Raw genomic sequence first — 27,851 nt, 5'->3', positions numbered from 1 at the left:
TTTTAATATTAATACACCAAACATGTATTTAATATTAATACAAAAACATGTATTTAATTTTAATAAACTAAACATATATTTAATATTTATACACTAAACATGTATTTAACATTTATACACAAAAAATTTATTTAATATGAATACACTAAACATGTATTTAATATTAATACAAAAACATGTATTTAATTTTAATAAACTAAACATATATTTAATATGAATACACTAAACATGTATTTAATATTCATACACTAAACATGTATTTAATATTTATACACTAAACATGTATTTAATATTCATACACTAATCATGTATTTAATATTCATACACTAAACATGTATTTAATATTAATACACTGAACATGTATTTAATAATAATATACCAAACATATATGTAATTATATACTAATCATATATTTAATATTCATACAGTAAACATGTATTTATTATCCTCTAAAAAGGCACACTTGGAAATAATGAATTTCTTTATGTGTGCAGTTGCGGCAGAAGTCCACAGGAGGGCGCACGTTCCCTCTTAATATGCCCGGTCCTCTCCGTCTCTCTCTCTCTCTCTTTTTCCTTTTTTTTTGTTTCTTTTATTTTTTTTACATAAGTTTGGTTTCTCATACACTTATATTTATACACTAAACATGTATTTAATATTAATACACTAAACATGTATTTAATATTTATACACTAAACATGTATTTAATATTAATACAAAAACATGTATTTAATTTTAATAAACCAAACATATATTTAATATTTATACACTAAACATGTATTTAACATTTATACACTAAACATGTATTTAATATTAATACACTAAACATGTATTTAATATTAATACACTAAACATGTATTTAATATAAATACAAAAACATGTATTTAATTTTAATAAACTAAACATATATTTAATATTAATACACTAAACATGTATTTAATATTAATACAAAAACATGTATTTAATTTTAATAAACTAAACATATATTTAATATTAATACACTAAACATGTATTAAATATTCATACACTAAACATGTATTTAATATTAACACACTAAACATATATTTAATATTAATATAAAAACATGTATTTAATTTTAATAAACTAAACATATATTTAATATTAATACACTAAGCATGTATTTAATATTTATACACTAAACATGTATTTAACATTTATACACTAAACATGTATTTAATATTAATACACTAAACATGTATTTAATATTAATACAAAAACATGTATTTATTTTTAATAAACCAAACATATATTTAATATTAATACACTAAACATGTATTTAATATTAATACACTAAAAATGTATTTATTATTCATTAACTAAATATGTAGTTATTATTTATACACTAAACATGTATTTAATATTAATACACTAAACATATATTTAATATTTATACACTAATCATGTATTTAATATTAATACACTAATCATTTATTTAATATTTATATACTAAATATGTATTTAATATTTATACACTTAACATGTATTTAATATTTTTACAATAATCATGTATTTAATATTCATACACGAAACATGTATTTAATATTTATACACTAAACATGTATCTAATATTCATACATTAAACATGTATTTAATATTTATACACTAAACATGTATTTAATATTTATACACTAAACATGTATTTAATATTCATACACTAATCTTGTATTTTTTATATCAATACACTAATCATGTATTTAATATTTATACACTAAATATGTATTTAATATTCATACACTAAACATGTATTTAACATTTATACAATAAACATGTATTTAATATTCATACACGAAACATGTATTTAATATTAATACACTAAACATGTATTTAATATTTATACACTAAACATGTAGTTATTATTTATACACTAAACATGTATTTAATATTAATACAGTAAACATGTATTAAATATTCATACACTAAACATGTATTTAATAATCATATATTAAATGTATATTTAATTATATACTAATCATGTATTTAATATTCATACATTAAACATATATTTAATATTTATACAAAAACATGTATTTAATATTTATACAAAAACATGTATTTAATATTAATACAAAAACATGTATTTAATTTTAATAAACCAAACACATATTTAATATTAATACACTAAACATATATTTAATATTTATACACTAAAAATGTATTTAATATTTATACAAAAAACATGCATTTAATATTAATACACTAAACATGTATTTATTATTTATACACTAAACATGTATTTAATATTAATACAAAAAACATGTATTTAATTTTAATAAACCAAACACATATTTAATATTAATACACTAAACATGTATTTAATATTCATACACTAAACATGTCTTTAATATTTATACAGTAAACATTTATTTAATATTAATTCACTAAACATGTATTTAATATTCCTACACTGAACATGTATTCAATAATCATATATTAAACATATATTTAATTATATACTAATCATATATTTAATATTCATACAGTAAACATGTATTTATTATCCTCTAAATAAGGCACACTCGGAAATAATTAATTTATTTGTGTGCAGTTGCGGCAGAAGTCCACTGGAGGGCGCACGTTCCCTCTTCATAAGTCTGGTCATTCATACACTAAACATAGTTTTTAATATTAATACACTAAACACATTTTTACTATTTGTACACTAAACATATATTTAATATTTATACACTAACCATATGTTTAATATTAATACAAAAAACATGTATTTAATATTAATACAAAAAACATGTATTTAATATTAATACAAAAACACGTATTTAATTTTAATACACTAAACATATATTTAATATTAATACACTAAACATGTCTTTAATATTTATATAGTAAACATTTATTTAATATTAATACACTAAACATGTATTTAATATTAATACACTAAACATGCATTTAATATTCATACACTAAATATGTATTTATTATTTATACACTAAACTTGTATTTATTATTTATACACTAAACATGTATTTAATATTCATACACTAAACTTGTATTTAATATTTATACACTAAACATGTATTTTATATTCATACACTAAACATGTAGTTATTATTCATACACAAAACATGTATTTAATATTCATACACGAAACATGTATTTAATATTTATACACTAAACATGTCTTTAATATTTATACAGTAAACATTTATTTAATATTAATACACTAAACATGTATGTAACTGTTGCGACTAATAATTATAATTTGTTTTATTTCTCTAAAAACAGAATAAGTTAAGTTCACAAAAGGGAATTTAAATCAAAATGTATAAAAGCTCATAAGAAGGCTTTATTTAAGTTACTATGGTTAAAAATGTAATTTCATGCCTTTTTGTTGGGTTTGTGGGCATGTGTTTGTTTTGAAGTGTCTCGATTGGTCTGTGAACGGATATAAAGAAGCTACTTCCGGGTATGAGGAAAATCTGTTTGATGCAATGAGAAGGGATAAAGAGAGCGACTGATGGTTACAAGGACTAAAAAGTGTCACAAGGACTTTCAGCGTTTGGGCCACAAGAGCCAGAAGATCACAATTTCCTCCTAAAAGAAGCATGCAGGCCAACGAGGTATTTGTCATTTGTGTTTGTATTTTACTTCGGTAAATGTTTGAGCCACATGCTGTGCATGTTATTTTTACATTTGTAACGTGCTTTATTTTATTAACAGTTTTCACGGTGAATTGAAGGGAAAGAAAGCCTTCAATAAATCAGTTCAAGAAAGCCATTGTGTCAGTGCTATGTGGAGGGAGTTACAATGTATTTAATATTCATACACTAAACATGCATTTAATATTTATACACTAAACTTGTATTTATTATTTATACACTAAACATGTATTTAATATTCATACACCCAACATGTATTTAATATTCATACACTAAACATGCATTTAATATTCATACACTAAATATGTATTTATTATTTATACACTAAACTTGTATTTATTATTTATACACTAAACATGTATTTAATATTCATACACTGAACATGTATTTATTATTCATACACTAAACTTGTATTTAATATTTATACACTAAACATGTATTTAATATTAATACACTAAACATGTATTTAATATTCATACACTAAACATGTATTTAATATTCATACACTAAACTTGTATTTAATATTTATACACTAAACATGTATTTAATATTAATACACTAAACATGTATTTAATATTAATACACTAAACATGCATTTAATATTCATACACTAAATATGTATTTATTATTTATACACTAAACTTGTATTTATTATTTATACACTAAACATGTATTTAATATTCATACACTAAACTTGTATTTAATATTTATACACTAAACATGTATTTTATATTCATACACTAAACATGTAGTTATTATTCATACACAAAACATGTATTTAATATTCATACACGAAACATGTATTTAATATTTATACACTAAACATGTCTTTAATATTTATACAGTAAACATTTATTTAATATTAATACACTAAACATGTATGTAACTGTTGCGACTAATAATTATAATTTGTTTTATTTCTCTAAAAACAGAATAAGTTAAGTTCACAAAAGGGAATTTAAATCAAAATGTATAAAAGCTCATAAGAAGGCTTTATTTAAGTTACTATGGTTAAAAATGTAATTTCATGCCTTTTTGTTGGGTTTGTGGGCATGTGTTTGTTTTGAAGTGTCTCGATTGGTCTGTGAACGGATATAAAGAAGCTACTTCCGGGTATGAGGAAAATCTGTTTGATGCAATGAGAAGGGATAAAGAGAGCGACTGATGGTTACAAGGACTAAAAAGTGTCACAAGGACTTTCAGCGTTTGGGCCACAAGAGCCAGAAGATCACAATTTCCTCCTAAAAGAAGCATGCAGGCCAACGAGGTATTTGTCATTTGTGTTTGTATTTTACTTCGGTAAATGTTTGAGCCACATGCTGTGCATGTTATTTTTACATTTGTAACGTGCTTTATTTTATTAACAGTTTTCACGGTGAATTGAAGGGAAAGAAAGCCTTCAATAAATCAGTTCAAGAAAGCCATTGTGTCAGTGCTATGTGGAGGGAGTTACAATGTATTTAATATTCATACACTAAACATGCATTTAATATTTATACACTAAACTTGTATTTATTATTTATACACTAAACATGTATTTAATATTCATACACCCAACATGTATTTAATATTCATACACTAAACATGCATTTAATATTCATACACTAAATATGTATTTATTATTTATACACTAAACTTGTATTTATTATTTATACACTAAACATGTATTTAATATTCATACACTAAACATGTATTTATTATTCATACACTAAACTTGTATTTAATATTTATACACTAAACATGTATTTAATATTAATACACTAAACATGTATTTAATATTCATACACTAAACATGTATTTAATATTCATACACTAAACTTGTATTTAATATTTATACACTAAACATGTATTTAATATTTACACACTGAAATATTCGTACACTAAACATGTATTTAATATTCATACACTGAACATGTATTTAATAATCATATACTAAACACATTTAATATTCATATAATAATCATATATTTAATATTCATACAGTAAACATGTATTTATTATTCTCTAAATAAGGCACACTCGGAAATAATTAATTTATTTGTGTGCAGTTGCGGCAAAAGTCCACTGGATGGCGCACATTCCCTCTTAATAAGTCTGGTCATTCATACACTAAACATAGTTTTTAATATTAATACACTAAACATATTTTTACTATTTGTACACTAAACATGTGTACATTAAATACATTAAAAAACATGTATTTAATTTTAATAAACCAAACCCATATTTAATATATTTAATATTAATACACCAAACATGTATTTAATATTTATACAGCAAACATGTATTTAATATTAATACAAAAACATTTATTTAATTTTAATAAACTAAACATGTATTTAATATTCATACACTAAACATGTATTTAATATCCATACACTAAACATGTCTTTAATATTTATACAGTAAACATGTATTTAATATTAATACACTAAACTTGTATTTAATATTTATACACTAAACATGTATTTAATAATCATATACTAAACACATTTAATATTCATATAATAATCATATATTTAATATTCATACTGTAAACATATATTTAATATTCTCTAAATAAGGCACACTCGGAAATAATTAATTTATTTGTGTGCAGTTGCGGCAGAAGTCCACTGGAGGGCGCACGTTCCCGTTCCATAAGTCTGGTCATTCATACACTAAACATAGTTTTTAATATCAATACACTAAACATATTTTTACTATTTGTACACTAAACATATATTTAATATTTATACACTAAACATCTATTTAATATTCATACACTAAACATATATTTAATATTCATACACTAAACATGTATTTAATAATCATACACTAAACATGTATTTAATATTTATACACTAAACATGTATTTAATATTTATACACTAAACATGTATTTAATATTCATACACTAAACATGTATTTAATATTAATACAAAAACATGTATTTAATTTTAATAAACTAAACATATATTTACTATAAATACACTAAACATGAATGAATGAATGAATGAATGAATGAATGAATGAATGGGTTTATTTTGAGCCATGCAAACAAAACAAGAGAATGACATAAAATACAAAAGAAATATATAGATACGTTATTTGTACACCTACATTGAAAACATTACATGTGACTAATCTTTTGTAGATGTCAAGATTGGCTCAAAAGGGAGTGGGAAGAAGTAAACTTATTAGGTCCCACCCCTATACATATACAATATATATATATATATATACAATATATAATACAATAATATATATAATATAATTCAATTCAGTGGTTGCTGCTATATATTGTCTATATAAAATACATTTAAATTCACACACACTTACATAGATACACACACATATACACACACACATATATACAATTTATATATATATATACATATATATATCCATATATATATGTATATATATATATATATATATACAATCTATATATATACATATACACATACACACACAATCACATACATACACATGCATATACCCAAAATACATACATATCCATCACACACACACACACACACACACGCACACACACACACACACACACACACTTATATAAATACTATACATATAATAGTATATATAATATACACTTTTGTCTAAACATTATTAACAGTTTATGGTGCCTATGGGAACAAGCTTTCATTTTGACTGTGATATTAGTGGTTAATAGTGGATCTGTGGCTGTGGAGCTACTTCCCCTGATCAACAGGACCTGAGGACCACCCTTATTATGTGTCCTATGCTGTGCATTAAAAGAGACGAGGGGAGCCCCCTGCCAGAGGAGTTATCCACCAACATAAGATCCCCCACTCGCCTGCCCTGTACTCCAGATAGTGTACCCAAATCCCTTTTCTTAGTTTCCATCGGCACCAATTCTTTAGTCAGAATTCATATTTGTTTTTACATTTGCAGAATATTAGTATTACTCAAATTGCATATAGCATTGTTTTTACACACACACACACACACACACACACACACACACACACACACACACACACACACACACACACACACACACACACACACACACAATTCAATGTATTCCTCTCGTTGATACTAATTCATATAGTTTAACTAGTTGGGTGATGTCATAGAAGTAATAATAATAATGGTAATATCAACAATGACTAAACAATAATAATATCGATAATGATAACAATAATAATAACAATATGAACAATAGCAATAGCAATGACAATAAATGATGACAATAATACATATAAAATAATGAAGATGATGATGATGATGATGATAATAACAACAATAATAATAATAATAACAATAATCCTTATTAGCCAGTGATGGAGTTTAACACTTAGGCATCCATGTTCACATTCATATACATTGCACATACCATTTTTTTGTATCTTGTTTTGAACTGATGGACATTTGAACATTGCTTGAGCTCCACATCCAATCCCTTCCAAAGTTTCACTCCACACACGGACACACACAAACTTTCCCTGGTAGTTCTTACTGTTGGAATAGTAAAGATACTACACCCTCTTAGATTATCAACTCCTTCTCTGTGTTTGAAATGTATTTGAATAATGGCAAGTAGAACCTTTTTGTTGGTTTTAAATAGTAATTGAGCTGTATTAAAATCAACTAGATCAGGCAGTTTTAATAATTTAGATTGTAAAAATAAAATATTTGTGTGGTCACAATATCCCACCTTGTGTAGAATTCTTATTGCAGGTTTTTGGAGTGTAACCAGGGGATGTAGTGAAGTTTTGTAGTTGTTTTGGAGTGTAACCAGGGGATGTAGTGAAGTTTTGTAGTTGTTTTGGAGTGTAACCAGGGGATGTAGTGAAGTTTTGTAGTTGTTTTGGAGTGTAACCAGGGGATGTAGTGAAGTTTTGTAGTTGTTTTGGAGTGTAACCAGGGGATGTAGTGAAGTTTTGTAGTTGTTTTGGAGTGTAACCAGGGGATGTAGTGAAGTTTTGTAGTGGTTTTGGAGTGTAACCAGGGGATGTAGTGAAGTTTTGTAGTTGTTTTGGAGTGTAACCAGGGGATGTAGTGAAGTTTTGTAGTTGTTTTGGAGTGTAACCAGGGGATGTAGTGAAGTTTTGTAGTTGTTTTGGAGTGTAACCAGGGGATGTAGTGAAGTTTTGTAGTTGTTTTGGAGTGTAACCAGGGGATGTAGTGAAGTTTTGTAGTTGTTGCCCTAGATTTCTATGCAGTAATTTAGATATGGCAAGACCAATGAACAATATAATAAATGCAGAGCTGTGTCATTTAAGAAGAATTTGGATTTATTGATAATAGAGATGGTTTTGGAGATTTTGCTTTGTATATGTCTTCTTATGTGTGGTTTCCAGCTTCATTTATTATCAATAGTGACTCCTAAGAATTTAATTTCTGACACCGTTTCTAGAATGACGCCATCTATATTTATTGCTGGTCCTGGATTGGAATAGCCGAATAACATAACTTTTGTTTTCTTTAAATTAAGGGATCATTTGTTTATATCTAACCATGTTTTTAATTTTGCAAGTTCATTATTTAGGGTGGGTACAAAATTTGTATAATTATCGTTAGATTAGAAAATATTAGTGTCGTCTGAGAATATGACTAATTTTAATACATTTGATACTGTAAATATGTCATTAATATATAAGTTAAATAACTTGGGACCAAGAACAGCTCCCTGTGGAACCCCACAAGCAATGTCCAAATGCCCAGATGTAAATATGTCATTAATATATAAGTTAAATAACTTGGGACCAAGAATGGCTCCCTGTGGAACCCCACAAGCAATGTCCAAATGCCCAGATGTAAATATGTCATTAATATATAAGTTAAATAACTTGGGACCAAGAACGGCTCCCTGTGGAACCCCACAAGCAATGTCCAAATGCCCGGATGTAAATATGTCATTAATATATAAGTTAAATAACTTGGGACCAAGAACGGCTCCCTGTGGAACCCCACAAGCAATGTCCAAATGCCCAGATGTAAATATGTCATTAATATATAAGTTAAATAACAAGAACGGCTCCCTGTGGAACCCCACAAGCAATGTCCAAATGCCCGGATGTAAATATGTCATTAATATATAAGTTAAATAACTTGGGACCAAGAACGGCTTCCTGTGGAACCCCACAAGCAATGTCCAAATGCCCAGATGTAAATATGTCATTAATATATAAGTTTGATATTTACACACCAACATCTCCTTCTGTGGTCAGGTGGTGTTGTTTAGCTTTAGCGCACACCCAGACAGTGAAAGAAGGAACATAGAAAACGATGCTTTGGCTTCTCCAGGAGAGGAGTCCTCCATATTTGACCTGACCTCCTCCCAGGAACTGCAGTCCTGTGTAAATCACGCTCTCTGGTAATTAAGCGACTTTTGTTTCAGTAAAGCGTCTCCGACGTCTGTTTGGATCCAGTCGCTCTGCCGTGTCGCCCTTCTGGCCGCACGAGGATGACAAGACCAGAAATACACTTCAAAAGCTCAAGAGTTTTACCTCAAAAATAGAGAGATAAGACAAAGTCAGAGTCAGTTGCACAAAACACCGAAAGGGATTGGCGCGGTTGGGAGAGTGGCCGTGCCAGCAACCTGAGGGTTCCTGGTTCGATCCCCACCTTCTACCAACCTCGTCACGTCCGTTGTGTCCTTGGGCAAGACACTTCACCCTTGCTCCTGATGAGTCGTGGTTATTGCCTTGCATGGCAGCTCCCGCCATCAATGTGTGAATGTGTGTGTGAATGGGTGAATGTGGAAATAGTGTCAAAGCCCTTTGAGTACCTTGAAGGTATAGCAGTATGAACCTTTCAAGTCATGGCTGCAAACTGCCAGTAAGAAGAAGAAGTAATAGAGCTGGTTGCTTGTTTCTCTCGTGAGATCTGACAACATTAATAGTTTAAATTGAACAATTGACAGGTTGACAACATCCAAACAAACCAAGTCATCTCCAATACATCTCAACATTACACACATCCTCCAGGCTGAGTTAGTCTACATGATGAAGTAAGCTGGAAACTACATGTAAGTCATATAAAGAAAACATTTAAAAATTGACTGCGATAACAAATAGAATAAAAAACATCCCCACAAATATTAACTACATTTATTGTACCCAATTGTATTTGAATCATACATTGTTTATTGCATAAAGGTCCAGGGACATACAAACCCTGTTTCCATATGAGTTGGGAAATTGTGTTAGAGGTAAATAAAAACAGAATACAATGATTTGCAAATCCTTTTCAACCCATATTCAATTGAATGCACTACAAAGACAAGATATTTGATGTTCAAACTCATAATTTTTATTATTTTTTTGAAGATAATTAACTTAAAATTTCATGGCTGCAACACGTGCCAAAGTAGTTGGGAAAGGGCATGTTCACCACTGTGTTACATCACCTTTTCTTTTAACAACACTCAATAAACGTTAAGGAACTGAGGAAACTAATTGTTGAAGCTTTGAAAGTGGAATTCTTTCCCATTCTTGTTTTATGTAGAGTTTGAGTCGTTCAACAGTCCAGGGTCTCCGCTGTTGTATTTTACGCTTCATAATGCGCCACACATTTTCCATGGGAGACAGGTCTGGACTGCAGGTAGGCCAGGAAAGTACCCGCAATCTTTGTTTTACGAAGCCACGCTGTTGTAACATATGTTGAATGTGGCTTGGCATTGTCTTGCTGAAATAAACAGGGGTGTCCATGAAAAAGATGGCGCTTAAATGGCAGCATATGTTGTTCCAAATTATTATGTCACACATGTTACTTGTGCTGATGTTACTTAAACTTAAAGTTTTTACAGTTTATTTCAAATCCTGCAGTTTCATTTGCTGCTGCTGTTCTCACCAGCACACTTGTGTTTCTTACACTGGTACTTAGAAGACAATCTTTCACCACACACACTGCAACTCAACACTTTCTCACCTGGGTGTCTTCTCATGTGTACTTTTAAACTTCGATTTATGACATAACTTTTACCACATTCTGAGCAGGAAAAAGGTTTCTCTCCCGTGTGTATTCTCATGTGTGCTTTGAATTGGTACCTTTGAGTAAAATCTTTACCGCAGATTGAACATGTAAAAGGTTTTTCTCCAGTGTGTGTTCTCATGTGTGCTTTAAAATTGTGCTTTTGAGTAAAATCTTTACCGCAAATTGAACATGAAAAAGGTTTTTCTCCAGTGTGTGTTGTCATGTGTAGTTTTAAACTTTGATTTAATACAAATCTTTTACCACATACTGAGCAGGAAAAAGGTTGTTCTCCAGTATGTATTCTCATGTGTACTTTGAAATTGTGCTTTAAAGTAAAACATTTACGACAGATTGAACATGAAAAAGGTTTTTTCTCCAGTGTGTGTTCTCATGTGTCTTACCAGACGACAATGGTACTTAAAAGTTTTGTGACAGTGAGAACATGCGAAGTGAGTGTTGTCCGTGTGACATGTCTTATCATCTTTAGAGTCTTCATCATCAGTGTCAGGAGAGTGTGACGTTGTGTCCTCACTATCTGATAGTGGAGCTAAGAGCTTGTCTGCTTGTGATCCTCCACAGTGGTCTCCATCAGCTTCTGTTGTCATGTGTTGTGTTGAGCTGCTGCTTGGAGGCTCCCCCCCTCCCCTCTCCTCACTTTCACCTTTCACCTCATCATCTTCACTCTTCACAATCAAATGGAACTTCTCCAACCATTCTTGACTGATGCTGTGTTCCTCCTCTTCCTCTTTAAAATGCGGGGTCAGTGGGTTATTTTCTTCCCTTTGCATTTGCAATGTATGTGGCGCCTTCTCTTCCTCCTTAATGTGGAAGGGCTGTGGCTCCTCCTTGCCCATCCTGAAGCTCCACTTCTGTTGCTCAGAGAGAAGATGTTCTTCACAGACGTCTGCAGGACACAGGAAGACAAACATGGTCGAGAGGAGTCCATCTTTTTTTCAGTCACATGTCAGGAGCGATATTGATAAGATTTTACCAATTCAGATTTCATTTTCAATTCTGCTTTACGATTCGGTTATTTGTGGACTCTTTTGCTTTCAAATTCGGTAAAAAGGTGAAGAAACAGGTCGATTAGCACCTACAGTGAGGTCTTAAGAGGCCCAGACCTTACGGGTCCCCTATGGGGTGCCAGAGGACCCTAAGGAAATGTTTCTGCTTTGAAAATATCTATAAAATAAAAACATTTTTGGCTATAAATTAACAAGACACTACAAGTTATTTTGGGGTATTTCACAGAACTTTCCTCCAGAAGATCTTAGCTCCGTCCATGTCAGATGAATATCAAATTGAGCTGTTTGGCCACAATACCCAGGAATATGTTTGGAGGAGAAAAGGTGAGGCCTTTAATCCCAGGACCACCATTCCCACCATCAAGCATGGTGGTGGTAGTATTATTCTCTGGGTCCGTTTTGCTGCCAATGGAACTGCTGCTTTAAATGGGACAATGTAAAAGGAGGATTATCTCCAAATTCTTCAGGACAAGCTAAAATCATCAGCCTGGAGGTTGGGTCTTGGATGCTGTTGGGCGTTCCAACAGGGCAATGACCCCAAACACGTCAAAAGTGGTCAAGGAATGTCTAAATCAGGCTAGAATGAAGGTTTTAGAATGGCCTTCCCAAAGTCCTGACTTAAACGTGTGGACAATGCTGAAGAAACAAGTCTATGTCAGAAAACCAACACATTTAGCTGAACTGCACCAATTTTGTCAAGAGGGGTGGTCAACAACCAAAAGCGCCTTATTGCAGTGAAACTTGCCAATGGACATGCAACCAAACTGCCTTCTGTGGGTCAAAACTCCAGTTTGCTTGTTTTTTTTTTTAACGAATATCACTTTCCGCCAGTGTTTTGTTTTGTTTATTGTGACGGTGCGTTCTTATCACGCCGTCACTTGAAGACCGGCATGTCAGCGGGAGCGAGCGCTCTGTCGGTTGGAAGTGTGGCCGTGCCAGTAACTTGAGGGTTCCAGGTTCGATCCCCGCTTCTGCCATCCTAGTCACTGCCATTGTGTCCTTGGGCAAGACTCTTTACCCACCTGCTCCGTAACTGTCCGGCTTGCCCCTGACAGTTTGGTTGTGTTTTAGTTTTTCCTCTGTGTGTAGTATTTCCTGTCAGCGCCATTATTTATCTGTTTCCTGGTTGTTTCCCTGAGTGCTTTGTCTCCCCAGCTGTGGCTGATTGGCACCTGGCCACACCTGGTGTCAATCAGCCAGATACTATTTAAAGCTGCCTTCCCCACCAGTCAGTGCTGGATTATTGTCGTGTCGTGTGGATGTCACCACTACCTGTCAATGTCATTTATACTAATCGTTGTAGCTGTGTCTACTTCTGTTCACTCTGCTCATGTCATAGTTCCTTCGTGTCACAGTAAGTGTTTTTGCTTTTAGTCCCCAGTTAGCCTTTGTGCTAGTTTTGTTCATAGCCAAGTTTGTTCTCCGCCTTGTGCGCGCCTTTTGTTTGTACCCTTTTGTTTGTTCAGTTTTAGTGTTAAATTAAATCATGTTTTCCTGCACAATGCCTGCCGCCATCTCTGCATCTTGGGGTTCAGCAACAACACCCCCTGACAGTAATTCAGATATTAGGTTTCACTATGTAAAAACGCTTTGAGTCACTAGAGAAAAGCGCTATATAAACATAATTCACATGATTGATAAGCATTCGTTTTTAAATGGTGGTGTTAAAGGCCTACTGAAAGCCACTACTAGCGACCACGCAGTCTGATAGTTTATATATCAATGATGAAATATTAACATTGCAACACATGCCAATACGGCCGCTTTAGTTTACTAAATTGCAATTTTAAATTTACCGGGAGTTTCGTCTTCAAAACGTCGTGTATTGATGACGTGTACGCAAGACGTCACGGGTTTTTAGGAAGTATGAGCGCTGCACACACACACAGCTAAAAGTCGTCTGCTTTAACCGCATAATTACACAGTATTTTGGACATCTGTGTTGCTGAATCTTTTGCAATTTGTTCACTTAATATTGGAGAAGTCACAGTAGAAAGATGGAATTGGGAAGCTCTAGCCTTTAGCCACACAAACACACGATGAGTCCTTGTTTAGAATTCCCGGAAGTGAAACTTTCCTATGGATCACAGCGAACATGGATCCCAACCGAATGTCAACCAACAGGTTTCTCTGAGAAAATTGTGGTAAAAAGTTGCTTCTTACCTGGAGAAATGCTGAGCTTGTGCCATCCATAAAGCTGCCGTCGACTCCCCTTAGACACAGCGCGTCAAGACACCCGTGGACGTACACCTCCGACTATCAGGTACTATTTAACTCACTAAAACACTAGCAACACAATAGAAAGATAAGGGATTTCCCAGAATTATCCTAATAAATATCTCTAAAAACATAACTTTTTTTTAAAATTATTATTATTTTTCTAGTCCGTCGCTATTAATATCCTCAAACACAAATCTTTCATCCTCGCTCAAATTAATGGGGAAATTGTCGTTTTCTCGGTCCAAATAGCTGTTTTTGTTGGAGGCTCCCATTAAAATCAATGTGAATATTTGAGGAGCCCCCACACTTGTGATGTCATCGTCTGCACCAAAAGTTGCAAACTTTATCGTGGATGTTCTCTACTAAATCCTTTCAGCAAAAATATGGCAATATCATGAAATTATCAAGTATGACACATAGAATCTAATTTTAGCAGGCCTTTAAAAAGCAAGTATATCTCCATCTTTAGTGATAAATGTGTCCCCCGGATGAACATGTGTCACAAACATTGTATTAGATGATATGTGGATGTTGTGCTTACTTGGACTGTGATGAAGCTGTGAGGACTCAGGTGGTTTGTCTTCATGCTCTTCAGTCTTCACAGAGACAACAGTCAGTGGAAACTTGCTGACATCAGCCTCCTCCTGCCCTAGAAGACACTCTCCCCCCTGACTGATCCACACTTCCTCCTATTCCTCTTTAATGTGGGGGGGCTGTGGATCCTCCTGCTGCTGAAGGGGACGTTCTTCTTGACGAGCGTTCATCTGTTGGACGTCCGCAAGACAACACAAACAAACTTCAGCTCAGATGTGTCAAATATGTTTTGTCTATCAAATATAATATTTTCCAAGTGGACTGACACCACTTTGTGGTGATGTTCTTCTACACATGGAATAATCATCAGTTATTGATTATTATGAATTGTGTTATTGATCCTGTTTCCTGCATTTACATTAATTATTGATTAAAAAGTAACAACTTATAGAAAACCTCCTGCTGGGATTTTAATACCGTCATGACTGCATGAAGTCAGTCTGCACGTATAAAAGTGTCATTGTGCTGCAGCATCAAGTGACGCCAACTGGCTCCTCCCACTACCAACCTACCAGCCAACCTTGACGTGCACCTCCAAAATAGTCCCACCTCACGTCAACGGTGACCAGGACTACAGAGCTGTGGTCGGTTGGCTTTACTTTTACGCGCAATATCCTCTCCTTGTTCTTCCTTCTGCGAAAGCAACATTCTTAAAACCAACGGAAAAAAAACAGAAGTGCAGTGAAGCACGTGTAACAATTGCCAGCAAGTATATATATATATATATAGATATATACAAATTTATAAATATCAACATATTTTTAGAATATTTGGGTACCTCATGATTCGACTACAAACAAAATATTGATGCAAATTCATTTTGTGTGCAGTATATTAAAGCTATTTTTAATATTTAACATTTATTTAATTAAATATTTATTTTAGTCTGACTGAATAAGCATTATCAATCAATCAATCAATGTTCACTTATATAGCCCTAAATCACTAGTGTCTCAAAGGGCTGCACAAACCACCACGACATCCTCGGTAGGCCCACATAAGGGCAAGGAAAACTCACACCCAGTGGGACATCGGTGACAATGATGACTATGAGAACCTTAGAGAGGAGGAAAGCAATGGATGTCGAGCGGATTAATCACTTACAATTGTGCAAATAGTGTATTCGTAATAACAAACATCAGTTGATTTAATTTCCATGATATGTCCACCCAATGCAGCTGAGCTATAGGCTCCAACACCCCCCACCCCCTCTCGCAACCTCAAATAGGGACAAGCGGTAGAAAAGGTATGGATGGATGTTATCAAGGGAATAGAAGTGCGTGCAAATATCATTTGTATTTATTGCTAATAAAGTTGACACCAATATAAAGCAGACCACTGCAATAATACATTATATTACACTGTCATTACAATAACAATAATATTTTTTGTTCATCCTGTAAAGCATCTTTGAGTACACTGAAAAGCGCTATACCAAATAAAATGTATTATTATTATTATTATTATTATTATACCATGTGACTTATTCCAGACTTAAATTTCGAGACGTTCGTTTCTTTCTAGTAACAAATATTCAATGATGTTAAGCGTGACTGTAATATACAACAAAAAAACAGTTAAAGTATTAAATAAGTCAATATAATTCTCATAGAGAACATATAAAATACACTCCTAAAAAAAACAAAAAACAGTTAAAGTATTAAATAAGTCAATATAATTCTCATAGAGAACATATAAAATACACTCCTCAAAAAAAAAAACGCTCGCATTTGCTACAAAGGCCTGCTAGCGGGCTATAGCTAGCACGTTAGCTTCGAACAACATATGAGGTAAATAAGATAAATAATATGAAAATATATCATGTATATTACCTCATAAGCCGCGTGTACAAGAGAGGAGTGGAATATATTCTTCCTATTGTTACACCAGCAACTCTTTTTTGTCTTCTGTGGCCGGGCGAAGGAAGTGTGCGCCACTCACTATTGTCCCAGTGAAACACGTGTTTGAAGGAAGTGTGTACCACTCACTATTGTCCCAGTGAAACACGTGTTTGAAGGAAGTGTGCGCCACTCACTATTGTCCCAGTGAAACACGTGTTTGAAGAAAGTGTGCACCACTCACTATTGTCCCAGTGAAACACGTGTTTGAAGGAAGCGTGCACCACTCACTATTGTCCCAGTGAAACACGTGTTTGGCCAACATTTGTTCCGCGGTTGACAACACCTCGATGACGTCACACAGGAGGAAGCACAAAACAAGATGGCGTCTGGCGGAGAATACGTTGTTTTGGTTATTATGGTTTCTAGGTCTTAATTACAACGTACATGTGCACAGGTGTGTCGTTTAACGCGGTAAACGTCCTTATTAATAGTTTGTATGCGGATACATTAGTCTGAGTGCACTTTGACGTGCTAGCCTAGCCTGCTGGTTAGCTTAGCTTGTTAGCTGCTAACAAAGAGAGGCGGAAGTGATCGACACATCAAAGCAGAGATCCAATGTAAGTGTAAAGTGTTTTTATTGTGTGAACATGTCTACGTTACAAATGATGTGAGTGTTGGTGACTCAGCGACTAACTGCTGCCGTTGAAGAAATATTTGTGATGTAAAAAAAAAAAAAAAAAAAACGACAACAGAATAAGAGGAGGAACTTTGTTCAACAAAAGAGGAGAAGGAGCGACAACATCAACTACTGGACACAGTTTTCTAGAAACATCAAATTGTGTTACACATCCATCCATCTATCTTCTTCTGCTTATCTGAGGTCGGGTCGCGGGGCCAGCAGCCTAAGTAGGGAAGCCCAGCCTTTCCTTTCTCCAGCCACTTCATACAGCTCTTTCTAGGGGATCCCGAGGCGTTCCAAGGCCAGCCAGTTTCTAACATAATAGTGAGAGTCCAGTCCATAGTGGGGCCAGACAGAGACCATCCCGGGCGCAGACAGGTCAGTAACGCAGAGATGTCCCCAACCGTTGCACAGTTGAGCGGTCCACCCCAGGTTCTGACTCTGGACAGATATACATAGATATATAGATATATATATATATATATATATATATATATATATATATATATATATATATATATACATATACATATACATATATATATATATATATATATATATATATATATATATATATATACACAAAACCTTTCTACATATAAAGTGTAACATTTTCACGTATAAAGTGCAACATTAAACTGCTTCAAGTTGTTGCTCAGATTAAATACAATGACAAAACTTTACTTCTACATACAAAAAGTGCAACATTAAACAGTTTAAAGTCAACTCAGCCTCAGATTAACTTTTCTTCCCCCTCCCCACCATTTTACCCTGGTGACTTTCACTCAATTTTCATGTTTTCTGCCAGAAAAATCCGTTTATCCACATTGTCTGCAGAAAGAGCAGACCTGCTTGCAGTTACAATGTCCCCAACTGTGAAAAATACCCTTTCGCTGGACACGGAGGTCGCAGGTATGGCAAGGTAGTACCTGGCTAACTTGGCAGTAAGAGGATAAATGGGCTCATTGTTTCTCCACCATAGAAGTGTGTCAAAATCTAGTTTTTAATGCAATATGGTCTTAAATCTGCTGCTGTAAAAACATCAACGGCATTTGTTATTGCTTTAGCCCTGCCTGAGTTGCCGAGTAGAAGCTGCTTGAATGCAGTGGGAGCTGCGTTTGTTCGTCTTTCTCTTCGTTGAAGCCATGTTATCCATTGTTGTATCGCACTGCGTAGCCGAAGTGTTCCCAAACGGGAGATCTTAACGAGGCAGGAGTGTCTTTCAGCTCTGGATTTTACACTTTGTAGTAGCCCGGTCATTGCTAGCATGCCGTGTGTTGTGCCTCAGTGTGCATTGTTGACACAACGTGTGGTGCGCTACTTAATATGTCCATGTGGAAACTTGTTCGATACACCACCGGACCGAACCCAAACCCCCGTACCGAAACAGTTCAATACAAATACACGTACCGTTACACCCTTAATACACACACATCTGAAGATTATAAAAAAATAAATATATTTGGTGGGCTAAACAAAATGACTCGGCAAACCAATGTTTGGTATGAGCGATATGACCTCAAATCTATATCCTAATAACAATATATGTCACGATATATCATTTGGTATATGATTGATGATAGAAGAATTTCAAAACTGTTTACAAAGGCTCTTAATTTGGCAGCTGACATATGCAGTAACATATTGTGTCATTTCTAATTGTATTATTTTGTCAAAACAATTATTATTAATGTACTTGTTTATTTACTGTTAATATCTGGTTACTTTATTTGAGAAAATAATCCTGGGAATGATGTAATAATAGGGACGGCGTGGCACAGTGGGAGAGTGGCCGTGCGCAACTCGAGGGTCCCTGGTTCGATCCCCACCTAGTACTAACCTCGTCACGTCCATTGTGTCCTGAGCAAGACACTTCACCCTTGCTCCTGATGGGTGCTGGTTAGCACCTTGCATGGCAGCTCCTTCCATCAGTGTGTGAATGTGTGTGTGAATGGGTAAATGTGGAAGTAGTGTCAAAGCGCTTTGAGTACCTTGAAGGTAGAAAAGCGCTATATAAGTAAAACCCATTTATAGAGGTGTAACAGTACACAAAAATTTCGGTTCGGTACGTACCTCGGTTCAGAGGTCACGGTTCGGTTCATTTTCGGTACAGTAAGAAAAAAACAAAATATACATTTTTTAATTATTTATTTAACACATTTGCTAAATCTTCCACCAAAAATATTTTTCTTAGTGGAATATTTGATGTGAAGTATTGGGAAACTTGGATATAATTCATAATAAAATAGATTTTGATTCAATATTATGTTTTAAGCAATGACAGTTTGAAAGAAAAAAAAACAGCTTAGTTTTATTAGTCAACGTTGCAACTTTTTCTAAATTACATTTAGCCTTTAAGCTCTTTTATTTCACTTTTGTTTATGTTTTTGTTTATTTTAATAGTATTTTTAGAATGTGCTGTGGGCCTTTAAAACATTAGCTGTGTACCGCAAATGGCCTCCAGGGCACACTTTTGACACCCCTGCTATAGATAATAAAAAATTAAATCTGATTAATCAAAGGATAAAAATCAGAGCCTGGCGACGAATGCGCGTTTATCATAACTCTCTCGCTCTCTCTGGCCCTCCCTCACGAATGCTGCTGCGTGCACCACTTTTTGTTTTGTTTTTAACCCCTTCTTAACCCTGAACGTACATTGAAAATACACGCAACCATAACTTAAAATGCCGGACATTCGAGGCATTTAAGAAACTCCACCTGGACACCTCCATAAAGAGGACATATCTCGTGAAAAGAGGAGGTGTGGTCAGTCTATCATATCCCAGTCGTTGCTAGCATGCCGTGTGTTGTTGTTTTTTTGATTGATTGAAACTTTTATTAGTAGATTGCACAGTACAGTACATATTCTGTACAACACCCGAATAAGTTTTTCAACTTGTTTAAGTCGGGGTCCACGTAAATCAATTCATGGTGCCTCGGTGTGCATTATTTACACAACGTGCGCCGCTACTTATATGTCCGTGTCGGATCGGTTCACCTCCGAACCGAACCGAAACCTCCGTACCACAACGGTTCAATACAAATACACGTACCGTTGCACCTCTACCCATTTATCATTATTTATCATTTAATATTTTACTGCATATTTCAGCAACTAAATTAGGAGCCTGTGTAGTCTGTTTTAAAATTGTTCTGTTAATATTTATATGTGAAATAATATATTACAAAATCCCTTTAAACTATGTTGTCTATCCATATGAAAAAGTTCTGTCCATGAATTGATTAACGTGGACCCCGACTTAAACAAGTTGAAAAACTTATTGGGGTGTTACCATTTAGTGGTCAATTGTACGGAATATGTACTGTACTGTGCTATCTACTAATAAAAGTATCAATTAATCAATCAATCAATCAACCTGGTTTGTTTTTCTTTTCCTGTGAATAATGTTGTAAGAGCAGCGTTTTTCTGCGTCACTGAGATTTCAAGACAGTTCATACGATAACTTGTTTTTCCTAAGTGGATGTAAAAGTACTGAACGCATTGTGTGACTGAGCAGAGATGCTGTGTTTGTCTTGCAGACGTCTGTGAAGAACATCTTCACCCTCAGCAACAGAAGTGGAGCTTCAGGATGCAGACGGAGGAGCCACAGCCCTCCCACATTAAGAAGGAAGAGGAATACCTTCAGATCTCCCATTTTAAAAAGGAAGAGGAAAACCCACTAATCCCCCAGTTTAAAGAGGAAGCGGTGGATCCACAGAGCCCACACATTAAGGAAGAAGAGGAGGACCCACTGACCCCTCACAATAAAGAGGAAGAGGAAGAACACAGCATCAATCAGCAGGGAGAGCATCTTGAAGGACTGGAGGAGGTTGATGTCACCAAGATGCCAGTGACTGGTGTCCCTGTGAAGAGTGAAGGTGATGAGGTGAAAGGTGAAAGTGAGGAGAGGGGAGGGGGGGAGCCTCCAAGCAGCAGCTCAACACAACACATGACAACAGAAGCTGATGGAGACCACTGTGGAGGATCACAAGCAGACAAGCTCTTAGCTCCACTATCAGATAGTGAGGACACAACGTCACACTCTCCTGACACTGATGATGAAGACTCTAAAGATGATAAGACATGTCACACTGACAACACTCACTTCACATCTTTTCACTGTCACAAAACCTTTAAATACCATTGTCGTCTGAAAAGACACATGAGAACACACACTGGAGAAAAACCTTTTATCTGTTCAATATGTGGTAATGGTTTTACACAAAGTTGGAGTTTGAAATTGCACATGAGAATACACAGTGGTAAAAAACATTTTGTCTGTTCAACCTGTGGTAAAGGTTTTACACAAAGTACAGATGTGAAAATACACATGAGAACACACACTGGTGAAAAACCTTTTTCCTGTACAACCTGTGGTAAAGGTTTTACAGAAAGTCAAAATTTGAAAAGACACATGAGAACACACACTGGTGAAAAACCTTTTTCTTGCTCAGAATGTGGTAAAGATTTTGTTCAAAGTAAACATTTGAAAGTACACATGAGAACACACTGGTGAAAAACCTTTTTCTTGCTCAGAATGTGGTAAAGGTTTTGTACAAAGTCCCCTTTTAAAAGTACACATGAGAACACACACTGGTGAAAAACCTTTTGTCTGTTCAATCTGTGGTAAAGGTTTTACAGAAAGTCGATGGTTGAAAGTGCACATGAGAACACACACTGGTGAAAAACCGTTTTCCCGGTCAATCTGTGGTAAAGGTTTTACAGAAAACTGGTGTTTGAAAGTACACACTAGAACACACACTGGAGAGAAGTCCCATTCCTGTTCAATCTGTAACAGAAGCTTTTGTGAAGGATCAAACCTTGTAGCACACATGAGAAGACACCCAGGAGAGAAAGTGTTGAGTTGCAGTGTGTGTGGTGAAAGATTGTCTTCTAAGTACCAGTGTAAGAAACACAAGTGTGCTGGTGAGAACAGCAGCAGCAAATGAAACTGCAGGATTTGAAATAAACTGTCCAGACTTTCATTTTGACTTTCTAACAACATCAGCACATATAACATGTGTGACATTGTTGTTTGTGTAACAATCTTTTTAATATGCTTCCACATTTATAGATTAGATATTTTATATTAATGATTTTATCAGTCAAGCACATGCATTAATATGCAACATTGTGTACTTTTATTAAAAAATGGACAGAACAATTTGAGTAGATTAGATAGTAAACAGTACAATACATATTTTACATGCAATAAACATTTTGTGTGTATGTATACACACACACACACACACACACACACACACACACACATATATATATATATATATATATATATATATATATATATATATATATATATATTTATATATATATATAATTATATATATCCTGTATATTCATCATAAAATTTTATATGAAATATTGTATTTGTAATTGTTAATAATCCCATAGATTATCACCTTTATATGATATACATATGTACTGGTTCACATCTGAAACATCTTCTGGACCACTTCAGGAAGCATATTATTATTTACTTTATACATCATTTGAACAGTTGTCTTTCATACAATTTTAAAATGTGTCTTTTTAAACCATTTGTTGGGTCTCTATAATCATTTTTATTCATTATCGTCATTACTCTGTATTATGATGATTGTGTTGTGATTGTTTTATATGTATGTCCCCAGACCTTTATGCAGTATAAAAGTGAGAGAAAATGGCAGAATTTTTTTTTTGTGAAATGATGGTTTTGTTTTTACAAACTTACATTTGTGGATGTATTATATATATTGTGTTTTAAACATTTGTTTTACTGTTTTTTATGTTCTTTTTTAACATCCCCAAAACAACATCAATATCAGTCAAAGTTTGGAGTGTCAGACAAAAGCCAATATTGTACATCATCCCACAGAGATTTACTTTGCATACATTCTTAAAATAAACTTTATTGTGTTTCCCAATCACAGATCGAACAAGTGTTGTCTTCAATTGCAAAACAACATCCAAAATATTACTTTAAGTGGTCAATTCCGTCTTTTTTTTTCTTAAATTAAGTCTTTTGCCTTAGAAAGAATGGAACATTTTAAGTTATGAGTTTTTTTCTTGTTCCAGGTTGTACTTAATGAAATCTTCAAATAATAAACTATTTTTATCAGTCAATAAGTACATCAGTGACCAAATGCCTTTTTCAAACCATTGCTGTTCAGAGATGGATTTGTTTCTCATTTTAATATAAGAACAATTCCATAGTGGAGTATTGTGTGTGATGAAGTTGTGTTTGTAAATTAGTTTCCAATACAACAACACTTGCTGGTAGGGATGGGTACTGTTCACATTTCAACTGATTCGGAACACATTCCACTACCTCCAAATCAATACCAAGCCTCAACAGTACGACTTTTTGGTACTTTTGTGTGTGTTAATCATTTTGATTGTGATAAATTTATATTGCAATGTTTAAAAATAAGATTACTATTGATAATTGCGGTCCTTTCGTTACCCTTTGTTTTGTTTTTTTTGTTTTCATATCATCATTTACATGTAGCTTTATTTACATTTGCAAGTCCAGTACGCTAGATGGCTGTAGTGTAAATTCATAATGTTTTTTGTTGCGCCCAAAAAAGTGTTAATACTGTATATATTGGATTTATTATGCACCAGCTGTCTGATACTAACATTCATCTTAGTTATAGTTTTAATTAACTCATTTGGTGGGTGTTAACGTCATGAGAAATTGCTAATGCTAATCAGTAGCATGTCAATAGCAAAGCCAATGTATATTAGCATCAAGCTAACATAACTTTAATAGCGTTTTTTGAGTCCATTTCTTTGTTGGCATTGACAATTGCAACATTTATCTAAAGGTAGTTTGACTCAGACTGCTCTCAGTGCTGCTGGAGTGACCTCCAAATGCCAAACAGAGGTCAAATGAGTTTCCAAGTTGGATATTCAACAGACATTCAACATCCAGCCAGGCTGACTGTTTGTCCCCGGCACTGAAAACTCATGCCACGTCTGTCAGTCCCTGCTGACAAGTGCTTTAGTTTAAGGGACCGTCAATAAAGTACTTGTCATTAGCTCACTAAGAACATTTCAATTGTCAGTAGCTTTAGTCATGTGACCGAGAACCTCAAACCTACTTTCATATTGTTTGTTCATCACTGCTGTAGTCGGCTCATGCCTTGAATTGTCCAGTTTTAAGGGATAAACAGTAGAAAATGGATGGATGGATGGATGTTTAGTGACAGAGTGGAAACTGTCAAACCTCAAGCCCACCAAGTGCTTGAACCCAAAGCAGTTTTGGGAGAAAAGTTTACTGGTCAGATGAGACTTTGCCTCACCTCCAATCAAGAGTGAAAAGGCTGATCTTTGTACACAAGCAGCTTTTCCAACAAGACAACAATATTAAACACACATAAAAACTGTTTTCAAAGGGTTTCAGGCAGGTTTCTGGAATGTCCGTTCCAGAGACTGGACCTTAACCCTGCTAAACATTTGAGAACATTGCTTTGAACTGGCTCTGTTTCAAGAAAGCAACACATTTCAATCAAATCTACGAGTATTTCCAAGAACGGGGTCAAATATGCAAGTAAAATGTTGCCAGAAGCATCTTGCTTCATTTTTATTTATTTTTACGTGTTGTGAAGAAACCCTTAATTGCTCCGTCGTAAGAACATCAGACTTTCATTCTGACTTCCAGGATTCAAGTCCATAATTTTTATGGACAGAATTTCGAGGCACAGTCAGGGCGTTGAGGGGATCGCGTTTGGTGACTGCAGGATTAGGTTCCTGCTTTTTGCAGATGATGTGGTCCTGATGGCTTCATCTGGCCAGGATCTTCAGCTCTCACTGGATCGGTTTGCAGCCGAATGTGAAGCGACTGGGATGAGAATCAGCACCTCCAAGTCTGAGTCCATGGTTCTTGCCCGGAAAAGGGTGGAGTGCCATCTGCGGATTGGGGAGGAGACCCTGCCCCAAGTGGAGGAGTTCAAGTACCTCGGAGTCTTGTTCACGGACATGATGTTTAATGTGAAATGGTATGAAATTGTCTGATGTATTATGTTGTAAGTATGTTCAATGAAATAAACACAAGAAAGAAATAAAAGAAAGAAAGTATAGATCGACTGACTGAGTTTATAATGCAATTTTACCAAGTGATAAAGTAACAGCACAAAGCACACATCAGTCATATTAAATGATGCATCAAGGACAATACTGTAATGACATCAAATAGATATTTTTAATTTCACCAGAGTACCTGGTTGGTTTCACATCTTGTTCAACCACTTACCAGAGGGAACAAGATACCTCTTTTTTCAAAAATCATCATCAAAAAAGTATAGCTTGAAGAAAGGCTAAAGTGCCATGACACGGAGTCGAACTGGGATTGCAGCGGCCACAACACAGAGTACTAACCACTATACCATCACAGATATAACTGAGAATGTGTTTGCTTCCCTGTTCATGTTCATAGACAGAATAGTCACATCTAGTTTGAATGCTAGTGACCAAGCCCCAACAATTTTTACTCTAACAAGAGGAAGGCGTGCTCAGGTAAGATTTGTTTTGTTTCACCTTTTTCCTCACCCACTTTGTTCTGATTGAATGTCCCGAGTATACCAACAGATACAACGTCCAGTTATCTATTCACAATGATAACAAGACAAAAAATGCATGTTCCAGTTAGTAGGTATTTATTTTAAATGGAGAAAAACACTCTCAAAGAAACAGCACTGAATTTTGTTTCAGTTCAATTAACGAAAACCAATGAGCTACCCAGGAGTTGAACCATGAATATTCTGCTTCGTAGTCAGACACGTTATCCATTGCACCACTAGCCCTATGTGAAGAAATGTTTTACTGTAGTACAAGTTGTATATCGTAAACATCTTACGCCAAAGGAACACACAGTTTACATGAGGCTTACTACCAAAACAGGGCTTTACTGACTGCTTATGTTGGACTTTAAAATCTAGTGACCTTCTATTTGTTGCAGCCTGGGCCTTCACCAACTCTACCTGTTGCAGCTAACCTCCACTAAAAATTAAAGCAAAATGCTTCTGGCAAAATTCTGGGGAGCATCCAAGTTAAATGCAGCTCAGAGTTGGCAACTTTGGAAGAGGAGCTTCTTTTTTGGTCAAAACCTTCTTTGTTGATGACGATGTAAAACTGGCCTATCTGTCAAAAATGAGCTTTGGGTTCAAGCACTTGGGGAGCTTGAGCTTTGACAGTTCCCAGCTTGTCACTGAACATGCTGACTAATTCACTTTCACCTGAGATTGCCAATATGCATGTTATCTCAGATATTGGACAAATCAGTGTTGACAAGGTCCTGGGTAGCTCAGTCGGCAGAGCATCAGACTTTTAATCTGAGGGTCCAGGGTTCAAGTCCCTGTTCAAGTGGCTGATGCTGACCTCCATACGTTTCTCAAAAAATGTCCCTTTGCCCCACTGCAGCAGTCCTTCGAATTTATATTTAATTTTAATAGTTTTCAACAATTATTGTATTTCCTCTATTTCATTTGAAAAACTGATATTCAAAAACATCCCTCACATCCACTTTAGTTCAGGTGGGAGAGCGTTAATGTGATCATCTGAAGGTTTAACCGCAATACCTTAAACACAAATTGTTAGACAGTGTATCTGTATGAAAAAGTTGTGGTTAATATTTTGCTGTAGGTGTGTTAGATGCACCTTCACCTCACACTGAGCTCAGCTTTATTACTCTCAGTTTCAAGTTATACAGTCTAAGACAAACCCCTAAGGCAAGAAATTTGTGTTTGAAACAGCCCGATGTAAGGCTCAGTTAAAGACCAAACTTTGGCTTAAGGAACGATACACCGTTAAACCACGTAACGGTTGTCCAAATTACAAATGGAGGAAAGGTGTGTCACTACTGATACTAGGATTCCACCAGCAAGGCTGGCAGGTCAGGGAGACCATTTCAGTA

The 27,851-nt window shown here is 34.3% G+C and overlaps 2 protein-coding genes and 1 non-coding gene across 4 annotated transcripts; 2 read left to right on the top strand and 1 right to left on the bottom strand.

Moving 5' to 3' along the window:
* The first annotated feature begins 4,668 nt into the window (after window positions 1-4,668).
* LOC133546615 (oocyte zinc finger protein XlCOF8.4-like) lies at window positions 4,669-23,865 on the top strand. 2 transcript variants are annotated; one of them, XM_061892401.1, is made up of 2 exons: window positions 4,669-4,902; window positions 21,478-23,865. In XM_061892401.1, the coding sequence occupies exon 2, from the start codon at window positions 21,528-21,530 to the stop codon at window positions 22,452-22,454; it is 927 nt and encodes a 308-aa protein (XP_061748385.1). In that variant the 5' UTR covers window positions 4,669-4,902; window positions 21,478-21,527; the 3' UTR covers window positions 22,455-23,865. The 2 variants fall into 2 exon arrangements, with proteins under 2 accessions (XP_061748385.1, XP_061748384.1); XM_061892400.1 differs by lacking the exon at window positions 4,669-4,902 and adding an exon at window positions 17,598-17,875.
* Window positions 10,698-15,503, bottom strand: LOC133546616 (oocyte zinc finger protein XlCOF22-like). Its single transcript, XM_061892402.1, has 2 exons — window positions 15,365-15,503; window positions 10,698-12,482 (listed from the first exon to the last, which is right to left on the bottom strand). Exon 2 carries the CDS (start codon window positions 12,430-12,432, stop codon window positions 11,920-11,922), a length of 513 nt encoding a protein of 170 aa, XP_061748386.1. The 5' UTR covers window positions 12,433-12,482; window positions 15,365-15,503; the 3' UTR covers window positions 10,698-11,919.
* A 3,366-nt stretch (window positions 23,866-27,231) lies between the features above and the next one.
* trnak-uuu (transfer RNA lysine (anticodon UUU)) lies at window positions 27,232-27,304 on the top strand. The gene has a single exon. It is a non-coding gene; the product is annotated as a tRNA-Lys (tRNA).
* The last annotated feature ends 547 nt before the right edge of the window (window positions 27,305-27,851 follow it).

This window comes from Nerophis ophidion, unplaced genomic scaffold, assembly GCF_033978795.1.
Source record: "Nerophis ophidion isolate RoL-2023_Sa unplaced genomic scaffold, RoL_Noph_v1.0 HiC_scaffold_34, whole genome shotgun sequence".
NCBI lineage: Eukaryota > Metazoa > Chordata > Actinopteri > Syngnathiformes > Syngnathidae > Nerophis > Nerophis ophidion.
Note: the sequence above shows the minus strand (reverse complement) of the source record. Positions and strands in the feature narration are given on the sequence as shown.

Excerpts from the sequence above, each read along its gene's own strand:
- LOC133546616 (XM_061892402.1), bottom strand. The coding sequence starts at position 12,432 with ATGGGCAAGGAGGAGCCACAGCCCTTCCACATTAAGGAGGAAGAGAAG.
- LOC133546615 (XM_061892401.1), top strand. The coding sequence starts at position 21,528 with ATGCAGACGGAGGAGCCACAGCCCTCCCACATTAAGAAGGAAGAGGAA.